This window comes from Lytechinus pictus, chromosome 19 (assembly GCF_037042905.1).
Source record: "Lytechinus pictus isolate F3 Inbred chromosome 19, Lp3.0, whole genome shotgun sequence".
NCBI classification, from domain to species: domain Eukaryota; kingdom Metazoa; phylum Echinodermata; class Echinoidea; order Temnopleuroida; family Toxopneustidae; genus Lytechinus; species Lytechinus pictus.
This window is the reverse complement of record NC_087263.1, coordinates 5984959-6001985: the sequence shown is the minus strand read 5'-3', so window position 1 is coordinate 6001985 and position 17027 is coordinate 5984959. Positions and strand designations below refer to the sequence as shown.

The following is a 17027-nucleotide window of genomic DNA, read 5'->3' as shown; positions in this document are numbered from 1 at the left end:
TATATTTTCTAAGTTATGATGACATTTCAAAAACTTAACCTTAGGTTAAGATTTTGATGTTGATTCCCCCAACATGGTCTAAGTTCATTGACCCTAAATGACCTTTGACCTTGGTCATGTGACATGAAACTCAGGCAGGATGTTCAGTAATACTTGATTAACCTTATGGCCAAGTTTCATGAACTAGGTCCATATACTTTCTAAGTTATGCTGTCATTTCAAAAACTTAACCTCAGGTTAAGATTTGGTGTTGACGCCGCCGCCGCCGTCGCCGTCGGAAAAGCGGCACCTATAGTCTCACTCTGTTATGCAGGTGAGACAAAAACTGATTGTAAATTTGTAATGTTCATAATACAATAATTTACTTGAAATTACTTACAATGCACACATATTTCACCTGTGTGCAGCACAGTTATTATCATTTCTGTGTCTTTCATAGAATGGGATTTATGCAGCTAGCATTGCCAACATCATAATTTTTCATCATTGAAATCACAATGTTCATCACCATTATGGCCATCATCACCATCATTAGCATAGCCAGCATCAACATCACCATCTTCGTCATCATTACCACCACCACCACCATCATCATAACAACCATCATCTTCACCATCATCACCTCTTTCATAATGATCATCATAACCATGAGAGATTTAACAACATGTTGGATATACTTCTGTTGTCCTTTTCTCTCTTTAACAAAACAAAAAACTCTTTACAGTCACAAAATAGTTTTTTCCATAAGTAAATATATTTATTGTTACTTTGCACTCCAAGCACATCTACAAGGCATTCTGATTTCATGAAAACCAAATTTGATTCATGATTCATTGACTATACTTAAAGTAAAAAAGAAATTGGCACATCAATCTGAAGACAGTTCATTCTCAATTAGCAGTGCAGTATACTTGGAGACGTAAACTGCCGATTCATCTATTGCCAACTCGTCCAATCATCACATGGTCTACCTTCATTTAGTCTAATGCCAGTCCATCCATCAACATTTCGTCTAACAGTATTTGGTCCAATAATCACTTCATCTAATCACCAGTTCATCTGACCATTTCGTCCCAAAACCAGTTCTATACCCATTTTCTTTTCATTCATTTTGCCCAATTATCACTTAATTTAATTAGACCAAATGGTATATGGACTAAATGGCTATTGGACCAACTGGTAATTAGACGAAATGGTGAGTGGACCAAATGGCAATTAGACCATGTGGATAGTGGACGAACTGATGGTAGACCAAATGATAGAAGACAAAATGGTAATTGGATGAACTGGGATTAGACCAATTGGAAATAAACTCTTAGAGAGTGGGAAACATGCTTAATCTCTAACTTAATAGATTTGTTCTAATGGATTCTGCAAATCTCCAAAACAGTGGAGGGATCACCTGAGAGAGGTGGCTACTGAGCTGTTTTCACAAACTCACAGCAGACACTGAATCTGCGACAGGTTTTGGGTTAATCTTTGCCCATTGAGATCTAGAACACACATCTGGGCCCCGTCTTACAAAGAGCTACGATTGATCCAATCAATCGTAACTCTATGGAAATCCATCAGTACCATAATATTTTCTACCGGAAATATGCACAATCTCCTTCGTAAACAATGAGAATCAGTGAATCAGACTGAATTTTCAAGAGAATGTTGAATGTATGCATATACATCGTATCTAGGAAATATTTTGAACAAACGTGTTTTAGATGTTGATGTGGCCGTCCATAGTTGTGGTTGATCAGATCAATCGCAAAACTTTGAAAGACGGGGCCCCGGGGTTCGTAACACAAAGCATAGCAATGATCGTAGAACAATTTTCTACGATTGATTCCATTGACTACAATGTACCATCAATTATGAAAATCAAGTGTACAATTAATTGCTAATCTTTGTGTTACGGGACCCTGTTCATTGGAAGGAACAACTGATTAACCCATCGACTATTGTATAATGTCATATATCACCTGCAAAGATACTCTTTGTCATTTCTACGACCCTGTATGCTCCGTTCATCATTATGCAAAAACATGCTACTACTGGGTAACAGCAAGACTTCAATTATTTTGTTTCAACCTTGCTAGACGAAGGAATCGCCAAATTACCCTTTTGTTTTCAGTTGTAAATACATGCTACATATAAGCACCGTGGATTAATTATCAAAACCGAAATGAGGAGTATTAAGTGGAATGTTAAAATTGTTGTTTATCAACTAATTAGTAAGAAAGGATATATGTTCTCAGTCATCCATGAGATAGTGTCTTGATGTCCTCTCTGAGGGAACTTATAAAAAGGAGGATTTGTGGTATCTTTATAGTAAAGGTAAATGAAAGAAGATTAGCTCAGAGCAAAATTAAACCCATTAGAACACTCCTTTGTATATTGAATATAATCACCCATAATACAAGAGCAGCGCATACTTAAGGCTATAAAACTCAAGTAATTATAACAACAATGTTTGCATGAGATAATCTTTAAAATCAAGATTGTTGACAAAATCACAGATCAGAATATGTTTACATAAACCCAACTTTTTCTAAATGAAATTCAATCTGAAATGCGAGCACATTGAAGATTACTAACTCAGATAAGCACATGTGGGACAGTGTATTATAATTGGTTGGAAAAAGATCCCACTCCTGGCAGGAATGCAATGATTATTCTTTCTTATTTCCCAGCAACTGCACATTTTCTACCAGAATCATCTGTTTTTCATTCATGTAACCATACACTTGGGACGTTAAACATGATTTTTATTGGATTTTATTTGAAATCATTTTGAGATTGTTACCGCAGCTGGCATAACTCAAATTAAGGTGATTTGTACTTTGCCTTGTAAATGATACACATGGCAAATTTAATAAATCAATCAATCGCTATGTTTCTATAACATAGTCCCTGCAATTAAACCAATATATGCTTATAAATAAAAGTCAAGGGAAAATACATGTACGCATCATCAAGGAAAAAATAAATGTTAGTTCTATACTACGCAACATAACTAATAATATAAATAGAAATGATACAACGGGATATAACAAAATATTTATATACAGATAAGTAAAAATCAATGAAAGTCTGCATTTTGAATTGTATACACTCATAATTCAGCCATTTATATACTTAACATCCATATAAAATGCTAGTTTGCTACATAATTGATAACATACGTGTAGGATGAATGAATGTCTCAAGTTTTGATCCAGTCTGAATACACAATTAAGGCCTCTCATATGATATCATGTCACAAAAGATTTAAAATGTCATCTCCCATATCTACATATAACTTTTCTTAAGTCGACTTCGAAAGAGAACATATCTCACTATGTCGACATGTTACTTTATATAAGTCGACTTGGCGAGATATGTCATCTTGCAATGTCGACGTGGAAAGAAAACATATATCGCCCTGTCAACATCTTACTTTATAGAAGTTAACTTGGCGAGATACTTTATCTAGCCAAATCAACTTTTTAATAACCTTACTATGTCAACATGACATGTTATCTTGCAAAGTCGACTTATAAAAAGTTATATGTCGACATGCGAGATTATAATGACCTATCTAGCCATGTCAACATCTAACTTTCGATATCAGATACATACAATGTTTTAAGCACAATATAGATAACCAGATTTATTATTATTCTTATACATGTAACTGCTTGTGAAATCCATATGATCCATGATCCATAGTTTTTTATTCTTTGATGTATTTTTGCCAAACTGATTTTCTCTCCTTTTTCTGGTTTATACCATATGACATCAGAGTAACTACCCCTGTAAACAACACAGTAACCAACCCTTACACGTACCTTATTGCACAGAAGCAATGAGGGTTATACATGTAGATCACGACCAGTAAAAAAAAAACAAGAAAGACATTATAATGCACTGATAAGAGTGGCCTATCGTATAAAACTTAATGTATTATAATATATTGTCTTCTTGTTCAACTTGTTCTGTAACAAGATATACACTTCAACGAGCCAAGTACCTGCACACCGTATGGTGGTTTGAGTATTAGCATTGCCACAAGAAATCAACTGAATATAGGACCATCACTTGCCTATTAAAGTTTAAAGGGGAATTACACCTTTGGAACAAGTGCGCTTGTGTGGAAAGAGAAAAATCAGAGCATAAGATCAAAGAAAGCTTGATAACAATCAGACAAATAATTAGAAAGTTATGAGTATTTGAATATTGCGATCACTGATGCCATGGAGATCCTCCCATTGGCAATGCGACAAAGATGTGTGATGTCACATGTGAACAACTTTCCCTGTGATGGACTACAAAATACTTCCAAAATGTATATTTTTGCTCTTTCTTATGGTGATACAAACTCTTTATCCATAATGTATTCTTTAAAAATCTGTATTACATGCCTTCTTACAGAAAGAATATATGATCAACAGATAGATGTGATAAAAGAGGCAGTTGAAGTGAAATATATAGAAAAGTAATGGGAAAGTTGTTCACATGTGACATCATACATCTTTGTCGCATTGCCAACTAGAGGATCTACATTATAACAATGATCTAAACTTCAAATGCTCATAACTTTCTTATTATTTATTCATTTTTTCTCAAACTGTCGATCTGTTTCTTTGATTTTTTTGTTTTCACACAAGCTATCTTGATTCAAAGGTTTCATTTTCCTTTAAGATGACATGAAAATTTGTGTCTGTAGCACATGTGTATAATTGTAAAATTCTGTAATAGTTTCATAATAAAAAACTGGCCTATATATTTTTCATTGATGTTGATTTTCTGGTTGATTTGAATGGTTAAAGGTAAATAAGTTTAAAGAAATTATCCAATGGCATAGCTCATCTTTTTGTTAAAAAAATACTTTTGAAAACAAAAGGATTGGTCAAGATAATGGACAATTTCTTTGAACTAATTTCCCTTTAACCATTTAAATCAAACACAGAATCAACACCAACAAATAATATCAAGCCTGTTACTGTTAATTTATTACAATTATTACATGCATTATCATACACAAAAACATTCAGGATGTCTGAAACTTTAGCAAATGATGTTATATGGCACATTTGCACACACACTAGGCTTTACTGTTATACAAACGTTGTCTACTCCACAGTGTAAATATCTATACTCAAGTGTACATGTTATAGAGGCTGTTCTCACTACGTTCCTAAAACTAGTTTACTGGAAACTAGTTTAGTGGAAACTAGTTTAACGCGTAGTGAGAACGATCAAAGTGGTCTTGGAAGCGATCTTCCAAACCAGTTTGGAAAACCACCTCGCGATGTAGTTTTCAAGATCGCTTTGCCTCGTTAAACTGGTTTTAGCGTAAGTGAGGACACAACCGTTCTTCGGGAAGCGATCTTCGCACATTTTGAGCGCGCTACTCCACATGACAGGTGTAGAATGCCTATGCTGCGGTTTAGAATTTCGCGCGAAACGTGTCACCCCACTGAGAGCGTTTCCATAGCAACAAGTGCGCTTTACGTGAAGTGATTTTGAAAACCACTTTCGTGTGATCAAGTGGGAACGCTAGCAAAGCGATCTTCCAAAGTGGTTTCCTGAATCGGTTTCCAGTAAACTAGTTTTAGAAAGCGTAATGAGAACGGCCTCATAGTATTTATACTATCCCAGAAATAATTATTATATTTGGTATGCTTAATTAAAATAATAAAAATTGCAGATGTTAAAATAAAACATCGAAAATAATACAAGTTAAAAACTTGTATTATTGCAGAAGTAAAAACAAAGCATTGAAAGTTATACAAAAAAAAAACATAAAAACTGTATGAATATTAATGATAGATTGTGCAATGCATAATAAAAAGAAAAAGAAAACTACGCTGGGCAGAGAGCATTTTTTTTTTAAAGTAGGCACTACACTATGAAATTGCACCAACAACTAAAGCACACGTTTTATATCCTACATGTACCAATATACTCAAACCAAAATAAAATTAATGAGATCTATAAACTGAACAGAAACACTTTGGTTTCCGTACCGTGAGCAAAAAGTCCCCCAAATCCGTTGACCATTTGGCCATAGGATATGATTAAAACAAGATGTAATCAAGGAAAAATAAGTAAAAACAATTTGCTTGACTACCATCGGTGAAAAGTCCCCTACATGTAAGTCCTTATTCCTGTGACCTTGGAGTGAATTAAGTCTTTCTGTCGCTTACTTGCGGGCGATATCATAGTTTGCTTCAAACCATGCTACTGTCTCTTTCAGAGCTGTGAGACAGAGAGAAAAATAGAGGGGAGAGAGATAAAAAGAGATGAAATAAAAAATCAGAGTGAGCAAAAAGTTTGATTATTTCCTTGTCTTCCAGATTACAAATTCAATTGTTTATTTGCACAGAAACTATTATTGGCATTTTTTGTGCCTAAATGGACGGAAGCTACAACATACTTTTATGATTCCACAGATGCCTAAATGGATGAAAAGCTGCACCAAATAACTAAGTAAATTAAAATTGGCCAAAATATATTACAAACCTGTAGGTTTCAATCTCGAACCTTTGTGTTACAGAGCCCAGGTTAACTCTCATATAACTCACCTTGCTTTATAGGAGTGAACTTGAAATCCGGAAGGTACGATCGGAGCTTTGCATTGCTAGCTGTCTTCTTATATTGACCGTCTGATTTAGTTGTATCATACTAGTTTCACAAAAAACAAAGAATTAAGGAAATACCATTCTCAACAAATAAAATACCCACCAAAGTCCTGTTGCATAAGGTATTTGTTGAAAGTCTGTGCCAATGTCTTTGTACAGGCATCCCGTGATAAAGATACTATGGACCAAATTCACAAAGGTGGTTTTTAAAACCATCGGTTGAACCCATGTTTATGTAGATTTCCTGTATAAATTACACTTATTTACCGCGTATATTAAAAGATGTCCAATGCCGTTGCGCGCTTTTGTCACAGTGCGCCAACTTGACGCCTGTTGCCATGGTTAAGTACACAATATTATTCATGAGCCCACTGTTTTGAATTAATGAATCCACTCTTCAAACAGTGGACTCATGAATAAAATAGAGTGGATAACCACGGCAACAGGTGCCAATTTGCCAATTGTGACAAAAGCATGCATCAGAATTAGAATTTTTATTAATATACGCGGTAAATACGCGTAATTTATATAGGAATATACAAATAGCGCATGCATGCAGGGCCAAATAATGAACGATGTGCGAGAAGAACCAGATATACCCCACTGAGGTCCGCAGGACCGAGTGCGGTATATCCATTTGGCGAGTTGAGCAGAGTTCATTATTTAGGTCCTCTATGCACAAGAATGCGTGTATTGTTTGTTTTATACAACCCCCCCTCACTAATGTTACTGAGTTGCCCCGAATGCTATATTTGATCTAAATTCTAGATAATTCGAGACCTCGCATTATCCTGCACTCTGACGTCAGAGTGCAGGATAGTACTTTTGGTATGACGTCAGAGTGCAGGATAGTGCAGTTTGGATGCAATAGTGCAATTCGCTGAATATCATGTGATCCGATTTGGACCAATCAGATTACAGAACATTCTTGGGAGTTGTATAAATCTGCTTCAACCATGGGTTCAACAAATGGTTTTAAAAACCACCTTTGTGAATTCGGGCCTATATGTCTTTTCCTAACGGCTTTCCCATATGTCCCATTACTTTTCTATGGTGAAATGTGAGGATTGGTGATGAAAATGCCACTGCATGATTCCTGCGGGAAAGATGCAGCTCTGGCTTTTATCAAGGTGCCTAAAGTATGTTACGATTATGACAGCTTTTTGTACTCCAATGATAATTACATGTACCATGGCAATGATGCTCAAAAGCCAAACAAATCATTTCCAGGCTACCTTCTCCTTGCACATCCCACTTTCATAGAAAATTTAAAGTAGTTGCTGGCCTTAAGGCTACCGCACACCTTACGATTGTTCGCGATCCGATTTTGGAACAAATTGCATTTTGCTCATTTTCTGAAAATGTGAATGGAACATATCATTTTATTTGAGGTTAAAATCAATTGAAAGAATACTAATATAACCATTTTGAAAGATTGCAAGCCTTTAATTTGGAGTAAAGACCAAATTAGTTTCAAATCGTAGCCAATCGTACGACTGCTATGACGTCATTACGACTAGATATTAAATTCGCTTTTATTCTTAGAAGGATGATAGCATAGTCACAGATTTGAACATATGTATTCGTACGGTGATTTAGAACATTACACAGTAAGATATTCCAAGTCTCAATATTAGCAACATATTCTACTACATTTTATTCTGAAATCGGGTCGCAGACCAATCGTAAGGTGTGTGGTCGCCTTTAAGCATCACATTGGAAATCTAGCTATAATATAGATCTCTTTAATATTTCATCAGTTCATAGATCATATGTAAACATGGTATAAAACTCAAGTCGCAGATTTGGGAACAATCATGACGAGCACAGTTCAGCACAAAAATAAAGATTTCAGGATTTCTGGGGGAGAGGGGGGGGGGATTATTTTGCAAGTAATGAGGGCAAAACCATCCGTTGCCCTGAGAAGCGTTCCACAAAGAGTCAAGTTTGCCTTAAGAGTCACACTTAAATGCCGACGCACACATGGTATGTGACACGCAATCTTATTGATTATTACACAGTAGTGCGCATCCTCTCGGCATGATTTGACCAATGCGGTGATGCCTTTTATACTGCACACAAATGGGAATTTAAAGGAAAATGGGCTTGTGTGGAAAGAGAAAAATCAAAGAAACAGATCAACGAAAGTTTGAGAAAAATTGGACCAATAATGAGAAAGTTATGAGCATTTGAATATTGCAATCACTAATGCTTTGGAGATCCTCACATTGGCAATGCGACAAAGATGTGTGATGTCACTTGAAAAACTCTCCCATTACTTTAGTATATATTTCACTTAAACTGCCTCTTTTAATCTATCGGTAGATCATATATTCTTTCTATAGGAGGGCATGTACTACAGATTTTCAAAGAATATGTTGGTGATAAAGAGTTTTGTATCACCATGAGAAGGAGCAAAAAGAGACATTTTGGGGGCATTTAATAGTCCATTAAAGGGAAAGTTGTTCACATGTGACATCACACATCTTCGTCGCATTGCCAATAGGAGGATCTCCAAAGCATTAACGATCGCAATATTCAAATGCTCATAACTTTTTCATCATTTGTCAGATTTTTCTCAAACTTTTTTGTTCTTCTTCTTTGATTTTTCTCTTTCCACACAAGCCCACTTGTTCCAAAGGTTTCATTCCCCTTTAAGTAAGTGCGCATCTAGCTCTTTGTGAAACTCCCCCCCCCCTCAGTAGATTTCTGATGCTGATTGTTTTAAAGGATACGACCACCTCTCCCTTGAAGTCGAAAGCCTCGACGACGTGCTCTGCACACTCCTTGATAGAAACCTCATCTTCCTCACCAACGGAGAGGATGATCGGCGCGATCTCCTCGTACTCTCGTAGAACCCACACGAAAAGGCGGGCGAGGTCGTAAGAGTAGATGAACTGGCGTAGCGGTTTCCCTGTGCCCCAGATTGTCAGGGGCGTGCCATCACCTAGGGGTCAAAGAGTAGGAGAGAAAAAAATTGATAACTATTGAAGGTAAAAGACAGCTGCAGCAAATGATTATTTCCTGAGAAAGTCTTTAAAATCAAGGTTAAATGCCACCATATTATCATAGATCTAGTTCTGGTACATTAATATCAACTCATCTTTGTGAAATCATCGCTGAAAACAGGTAATTCTGATGACCACTAACACAAATAGGCATATGTGTGACAGTGTATTAATATTGTTCGGAAAAAATTTATGGAATTCTGAATTTAAAACATTTTATGGAATTCCAGGCTTATTTTGCTAATTTCTCGACAATTACACATTTTTTCCAGACCCATTTGGCACATGTTTTTATATCCATACAAACACTTGGGTGGTAATTTCATTGGATTCAGTTTGAAGTCATTTGGAGATCGTTACCACTACTGGTGTTTATCTTTATGCACAGCGCACTCTATGCAACACGATTGCACTAAGGTCCCGTTGAAACAAAACCAGGCCTGAGAGTGGCCCTTTTAAAAAATATCTGTTTTTTGTGAACGTAGGGAGAGAAGTGACCAGAGTCTGGCACCTAAAGGCCGAGGGTCCAGGGGCAACGCCCCGGAGGGGGTCGAAGCCCCCCAAAGGTCATGGATTTGGGGGTTTTCAGAGGATCTAGAAGGCATCTCCTCAACACCATGAAGTACCTGGAATTTGCTGTAAAAAAGGGAAAGAATTGTGTTTCTGAGGCACAAAGTGCTTAAATTCACCAGGAAATATACTTTCATTTGTAGTGCATGCAACAATACCTCTCAATTATATATGTTAGAGGTTTATGAGATTTTGAATTCAATATTTCTGAATCAAATGCACAATACGTACATTAATAATGCTATAGTAAAACTTGTGAGCATCATACATGTGCTGCTTGATCATGCTCCAGCCGCCATTTGCGTACTTGACTTCCTTATTACACCACGTACAGTATAAGCTTTACCGGGTTCCTCAATTTTCCGTATGCACTCACTTGCCACCCTTCCATCCACTGATTTTTCAACCCACTTCCAAGTCCATTTCTCACGAACTGAAGCGTTGATCCCTTTCACCCTCGCCTCTTCACCTCGATCAAGAAATTTCCGTTGAAAAGCCATAATTTTTTACAAACTTTTCTTGTTTTTTCGCTCGCACGAAAGAACTCCTGTATTGACAAATCACCGTAATCACGCCTAGCGCTAACCCAGTGAGCTCCCGCCCGCTTCGCGGGCTGGAGTTCCCTGAGTTATCCTAGCGCCTGCATGAATTGAATGCAGCCATCGCGCGCGCACCGAGTGCACGCTGTTTCCTCCACTGCAACGCGCAAACGGTCTGGTGGGTAATACAAAATGGCAGCGCCCATGATCAATACCGACCGTGTGCGATAAACTTCAAATAGCCGTCGAAGAATCAAGTTTGCGAATGCATGACGGCAATTTTCATGAAAAGTAACAACAGCAAATGAGTGAATTTGGGCGCAATGTGCCCTTCATTTTCTAGCAATTTTTGCGAATAAGGCATTGAAAATAGAAACCCTAACCCCCCTTAGTTTCATACCGGATTTACATCGATCTCAGAGACCACCTATGTTGGTGAAAAAATATCGGGAACCCGATAAATATCGAGAGAATCTCAGGCCTGAACAAAACACAGAGTGTGCCCCAACCTACAAGGCGCTTCAACGGCGATCCGATCTTTTGCAAAGGAATTGCACACCAAATCTCAGATGTCGGACGTGACAAATCTTCCTACGATTCTTCTACATACACATTGTGATAATTTTCAGAGTATCCCACTTGTCTTAGACCATGACGTCACGACGGTTTTTCAATGGAGCACTAACTGCTAAACAGGTAAAGGACAAAAAAGAGTTTGCAAAATAATTCTTGGCTCAGATTATATAGACTATGAAAATGCACTAACAAAATGTGGACTAGAATGTCTTGAAAGAAGACGAAAAAAACTGTGTATGGAGTTTGCTAAATCTCTTTTAAAAAACCCTCACTGTAATAACTGGCAACCAAAATGGAAAAATGTCTCAATATCATTAAGAAGTGTTCCAAACTCTGCTCAGATAAAATGCAAAACAGATCGTTTTAGAAAAAGTGCAATACCATATTTCATTGATTTACTAAATTCTAAATAAATTTTTACTTTCATACCCTTGAAATCAACTCAATTTTTGCCATTGTTTAAGTCTCCATTTCAATCCAATTGATATTTGAATCTTTAATTGTCTAATATTCATCACTTTTTAATATTGTATTTACATAGTTTCTTTTTCCATTCTATTTTATTATATTTAATGAATTGTTATGTACACTTGCTCTTTAAAAATTATTTATTATCTATGTACATGTTTAAATTGTAATTGTTTGCTTTTATCCATGTCTTGTGAACGTTTTATTGTAAACATGCTAATTTCAGCCTTCTGGCTGTGTAACATGTATTGTTTTTATACAAAATAAACCATGATTGAATTGAATTGAACGAACAACAATTCCCTGCGCTACTGACAGTGGAAAAGGAGGTGCCATGGGGTTGCAGCACACTGCAGAGCTGTTACAGACTGTGTAGTCTGTGTAGACTGGCCAGCCATGCGATTGCCTTGTGATGCACCAAGTTGACAATCGGACCTTAGTGCAATCGCGTTGCATAATGTGTGCTGGACTTAAGGGTAAGTTAAAGGGCCCAGCCGCTGACAAATCATGGGGAAATTGAATCAATACGAAATTTGCAAAAGGCCAATTGACTTGCATAATACGATCTGTCCGTCATGAGCGCCCGTCGGACTAATGCGATAAAAGTTCGTACAGCACGAATTTGACCGAACTCTTGATGGTTATTTACTTCGGATCATCGCAGTTCCAGTTTCCAACAACCCCAATTCCTAGACTCATAGCATGTCTCTTGATTGCTAAACCAAAATAAATAACCTCTGTGAAGTTACATGTTTCAAAAGTGAAAACACGCAGTTTACTTCTGGTTGGTTAGTCTACTAACTAATTGCTCTCCTATAGACCTCCCAGACATGCCGGCGTCTATTGCATAACACCCCCAGGCATGCGGCCGAGTGAAAGGCTTGAATCCCTTCTCTGTTCCGAGATTAGCCTTGATTTCCCCATGATTTGTCAATTAAAGGTCGCTTTAAGGGTATTGACCAAGACCAGCAGAGGATGAGACTTATTAATAGTCCATTTCAAAAGTCTGCGCACGAGCACGAGGTCCAGTGCCAACCTTCATGGTAGGTTTAGGGTATTCTAAGATCGGAAGATGATAAATAGTAAGCTGAACTGAATTACTTGTTTTGGATCCATTTAAAAAGTCAATAATGTACAAGAATGATGTCCAGCATGCAACATGTAAATGACAGTGCCTCAGCCTAGTCTGCAGGCACAGACCCTGATTGAAACTTTGATCAACAAGTGGGTCTTCACACAAAGACTAGCACATACAAAACTTGATGTTTCGAAAGTGCTTTCAGTACACAATGGGCTTTGCATTCAGACCCCTTATAACTCACTCGAGTAAAGGGTTTCCACAGCAGACTTGCCCCAGCCCCCCCCCCCCCCCATACAGCATTGTCAAAGCTGCCAGCCTTAGTGAAAAATCATATTCTTCATTTCTTTTGATCCTATCTTCATCCAATTTTTCTTTAAAATTTTGAAAAACATACCACAAATCATCATTATCACAAGATTTTTAAAAACCTATTTCTAGGGTAAAAATCCAATTTACTGTCACTATCCCCTTAAACATCCTAAAAATCCTACTAATTGGTGGCTCTGCATTGCTAGACCAGCTGTAACACGTCATCCTCTGTTATCTATAAATGTTTCCTTACGTTTTGCCTGGTAGACCTTGTGCATAAGACCCGGTATCACGTGACCATCTTGTAAATTGAAGTTATCCCATTGACCGAAGACGTTGGTTGGAATGACGGCGGTGAATTGGCAACCATACTGGGCATGGTATCCTCTGCAATGGAAACAAATAAAGTATTTTATTTTCCCCGCAGTGACGATGATTCTTTATTCATTATTAAATACTAATGATAATGATAATGGTATATTTACCCAGGGAAGCCACTTCAGTTCCGAAAACTGTTCTCCCAGCAGGCCCTGCTATTATTATTACCCCGGCTAAGCTTGGCTACCGATTCAGGTGCACATGGCTTTTTGAGGAATTACATGTACTTCCTACCGGTATCCATTTACCTCACCTGGGTCGAGTGAAGCACACTGTGGATGAATTCCTTGCTAAAAAAAACTACGCCGTGGCTGGGATTTGAACCCACGACCCTCTGTTTCAAAGTCCAGAGACTAATCCACTGGGCCACGACGCTCCACAATTGTATTGGATGCTTGTACACTACATGGACTGAATTTAAAGGAGAGAGAAACCTGTTGAAGAGGCTAGCCTGAGTGAACAGACAAATTTTTATGTTTAATCTATGATTTAATAATCGTCTTCCAAAAATTTTTAACTACACTTTCACTCTAAACTGTTCAATTCATATTCATAGTACCAGGAATGCTCAAAATACCCACCTTCCTTTTAACTGCACATCAATAGCACAAAAGGCAATTTCCGTTAAAGGTCCAATGCTTTGGAACAACCTACCATTTCAGTGACTCTAAAACATTTCAAAAGTTTGTATAAACGTCACCTCCTAATTAGTTTACCCGATTGATGCAGATTTAATTCACATACCGAATGATTCCTTTTTCCTTTCTTTTGGTCTTGCCCTTCTTTAGTTTGTATTATACATTGTAAACATTTGTGTCAATTTCTCTTTGTATGTTTACTTTACTGTAAGGGGTCACTTTTTAACAAGCCGTTACTTGTGCAATTTATGATACTAGTACTGATATGTATTGAATATTGTATTGTATTGTATTGATACGTGTTGTTGTTTTTTTAAGTAGAAATAAAATTGAATTGAATAATCACGACATGAAATCCACATAAGCCAGTTTCAAATCACATATTCAAAACCAACATTGTGTATTCAGGCCACATCAACTCTTAACTTAAAATAGGTATTTGCATACTATACTTGCTCAGGAAGTACTTACTTGTTCTGTATATCGATGCTCCGCTTTGCGTAGGAATAGCCAAAGTTGGAATCATGCGGCGGGCCATTGTGGATCATGGTTTCATCGATGGGATAAGTAGTCTTGTCTGGGAAGATGCACGTTGAAAGACAGGATACGACCTTTTTCACACCGGTTTCGTAAGCGGTTTGTAAAACATTGTCGTTGATTTTTATGTTGGTTCTCTACAGTAGTTGAAAAAAAGATTAAAAATTCATTTAATCATGAAATACATGTGAGAAATTCCACGGTTACGGAGTGACATTCAGAAACAATATTCTTGCATTCAAACAAAGATATCACCCATATTTGAATAGTTATTTGCAAAGAAATGGTACCTGGCAGTAGTTGCTGAAACCCACTTTTCAAAATAATAACATTTGTTATTTTGATCCACTGAATTAATGAGATATGAATATTCATAAACATGGTTACGGAGTGACGCAAAAATGGACATATTTGAGGAGAAAACATATTGCTCAAACTCTGCGAATTTTGAATTGCTATCATAATTTTGATTTATTGATTAAATTTTATGTTGTTCTAGCTTTAATATGCTGCATTACATTAAAAAATTGGTGTATTATTTCATTAATTACGACTTAAAACGTAAACCCATACCCGGCTACAGAGTGACATCAGAAATATCCACTCACTGGCAACGTAAAATGAACTTATATTTTAAAAATTTTGTTTGATATGATGTAAAATGATGACCTTCAGATTATCCAAAAGAAAATTTTACAAAACAAGCAATAGTTTTCTGTTAATTTGAAATTAAGTAAAAAACAATATATGTAGTCCCATGTATAGAGTTTCTTGTATGGTTTGGATTCACCTATAAGGAGCTGCGTAAAAAAAAAATTGTGGCTAATTATGTTCCCCTTTTGTATTTATGAAATTCCATATGAGTTTTGATTGAAAAAAATTGATTTAGATTTGAAATAGAGCCAATATAATTTTTTGGAAAATGTCCACTTTTGCTTGGAATTGCCCATGTAGGTCCATATACTTATATAAATTTAGTTATGACGACATTTCAAAAACTTATTAACCTTGGTTAAGTTTTCAATGTTGACGATGCCGCAGCCGTCAGAAAAGCAGCACCTCTAGTCTCGCTCTGCTACATGTATGCAGACGAGACAAATATCAAACAAAACAGATTTATAAATTTACTATAAAATAATAAAGATTTCATGTATTAAAATACAAAAGAAAGGTGGGGCCATGATACCATCAGCTCACCTATCGTATATTCATGAAGGCACACTTCAGAAAGTTCCGTTTCACCCACATAATGCAAAATTTTGAGATGCCACCACTTTGTACATTGTAATTCCTTGTCAAAAAATTTTCACTGTTTTAATTGTCTGATTTTACTTTAGCATTTTTCAGCCTGGAGTATCCCTCCCTTTAAAACTACTCTGGTAATTTTGGGGGGATCTGATTTTTGTTATGAATACATATATGACTCACCCAAAAGTCAAGGTTGTGTTTTAGGTTGGCAAAGAGTCCACCAACCATGGCTGCTAAATGAATGACATGCGTTGGCTGATATTTTTCAAAGAGGGCAGCAGTCTCCTCTTCTGACCTGTGAAGATAATCAACAAAAACAAAAATATAATAATTATAGTAGAGTTTAAGATATCAGGTGGGTGTTCATTAGTTAAGACGGACTTGTGATCCTTTCTTCCGTGCTACATAATCACCAATGAGCATTCAATATTGAATATCATTTACCACGAGAAAGGATCACCAGTTGTTCTTACATGTAAAGTCACTCTTAACTTATACAAGCGATATGAAACAGCCCTCGGGGCAAAAGGTACAAAGGTTATAATGGGTGATATCAAGAGCGGCATTGAAATCTGGTGTTGTTTACATGTATGACCAATCAACGAAGAGGGCGTCAACACTTTGCATCGCACATGCGACCAAACAACAGAACGGCTGCGCACCAGGACTAGGATTACAACATTTTGGGCTGATAAATTCAAACATGAAAATTGAGAAATCCTGATTCATACCATTATTTTCATATAAACTACTTGATTGATCAAGGTTTGGGAATAACAATATCATGTTAAATATTCAATATATAGATCTACATGTAGATAAGGAAAAAGGGGCCTTAACTTGGTTGATAATTCATAGCATTTAGCGACACTAAATTTCTTAAGTATTTCTTTATTTCAGTGCTTCACCAGTCTCCAACGAAAAAAATCCAAGGCGGTCACTGGTTTAAAAAAAAAAGCGGGATGACTCAGACCTACATTTGAAATAGTGTCGATGGAAACGATGGTGTTAAAAAAAATCATCTTTGTAAGGGCCTGTTACATAAAACTTGCTATATT

The 17027-nt window shown here is 36.7% G+C and overlaps 1 protein-coding gene across 1 annotated transcript; it reads right to left on the bottom strand.

The window, feature by feature from the left end:
• Positions 1-732: 732 nt before the first annotated feature.
• Positions 733-16390, bottom strand: LOC129283391 (GDP-L-fucose synthase-like). The gene is made up of 6 exons (XM_054919224.2): positions 16150-16390; positions 14656-14858; positions 13422-13555; positions 9353-9564; positions 6561-6660; positions 733-6234 (listed from the first exon to the last, which is right to left on the bottom strand). The coding sequence occupies exons 1-6, from the start codon at positions 16195-16197 to the stop codon at positions 6179-6181; spliced, it is 753 nt and encodes a 250-aa protein (XP_054775199.2). The 5' UTR covers positions 16198-16390; the 3' UTR covers positions 733-6178.
• Positions 16391-17027: the final 637 nt, after the last annotated feature.

Bases quoted from the DNA above. Each gene is read 5' to 3' on its own strand.
- LOC129283391 (XM_054919224.2), bottom strand. From the start codon at position 16,197: ATGGTTGGTGGACTCTTTGCCAACCTAAAACACAACCTTGACTTTTGG. The intron at 9,565-13,421 runs GTAAGGAAACAT...TTTGACCCCTAG, and splicing joins CAAGGTCTACCAGGCAAAAC to GTGATGGCACGCCCCTGACA. The intron at 6,661-9,352 runs GTATCCTTTAAA...TTGTGAAACTAG, and splicing joins ACTTCAAGGGAGAGGTGGTC to TATGATACAACTAAATCAGA.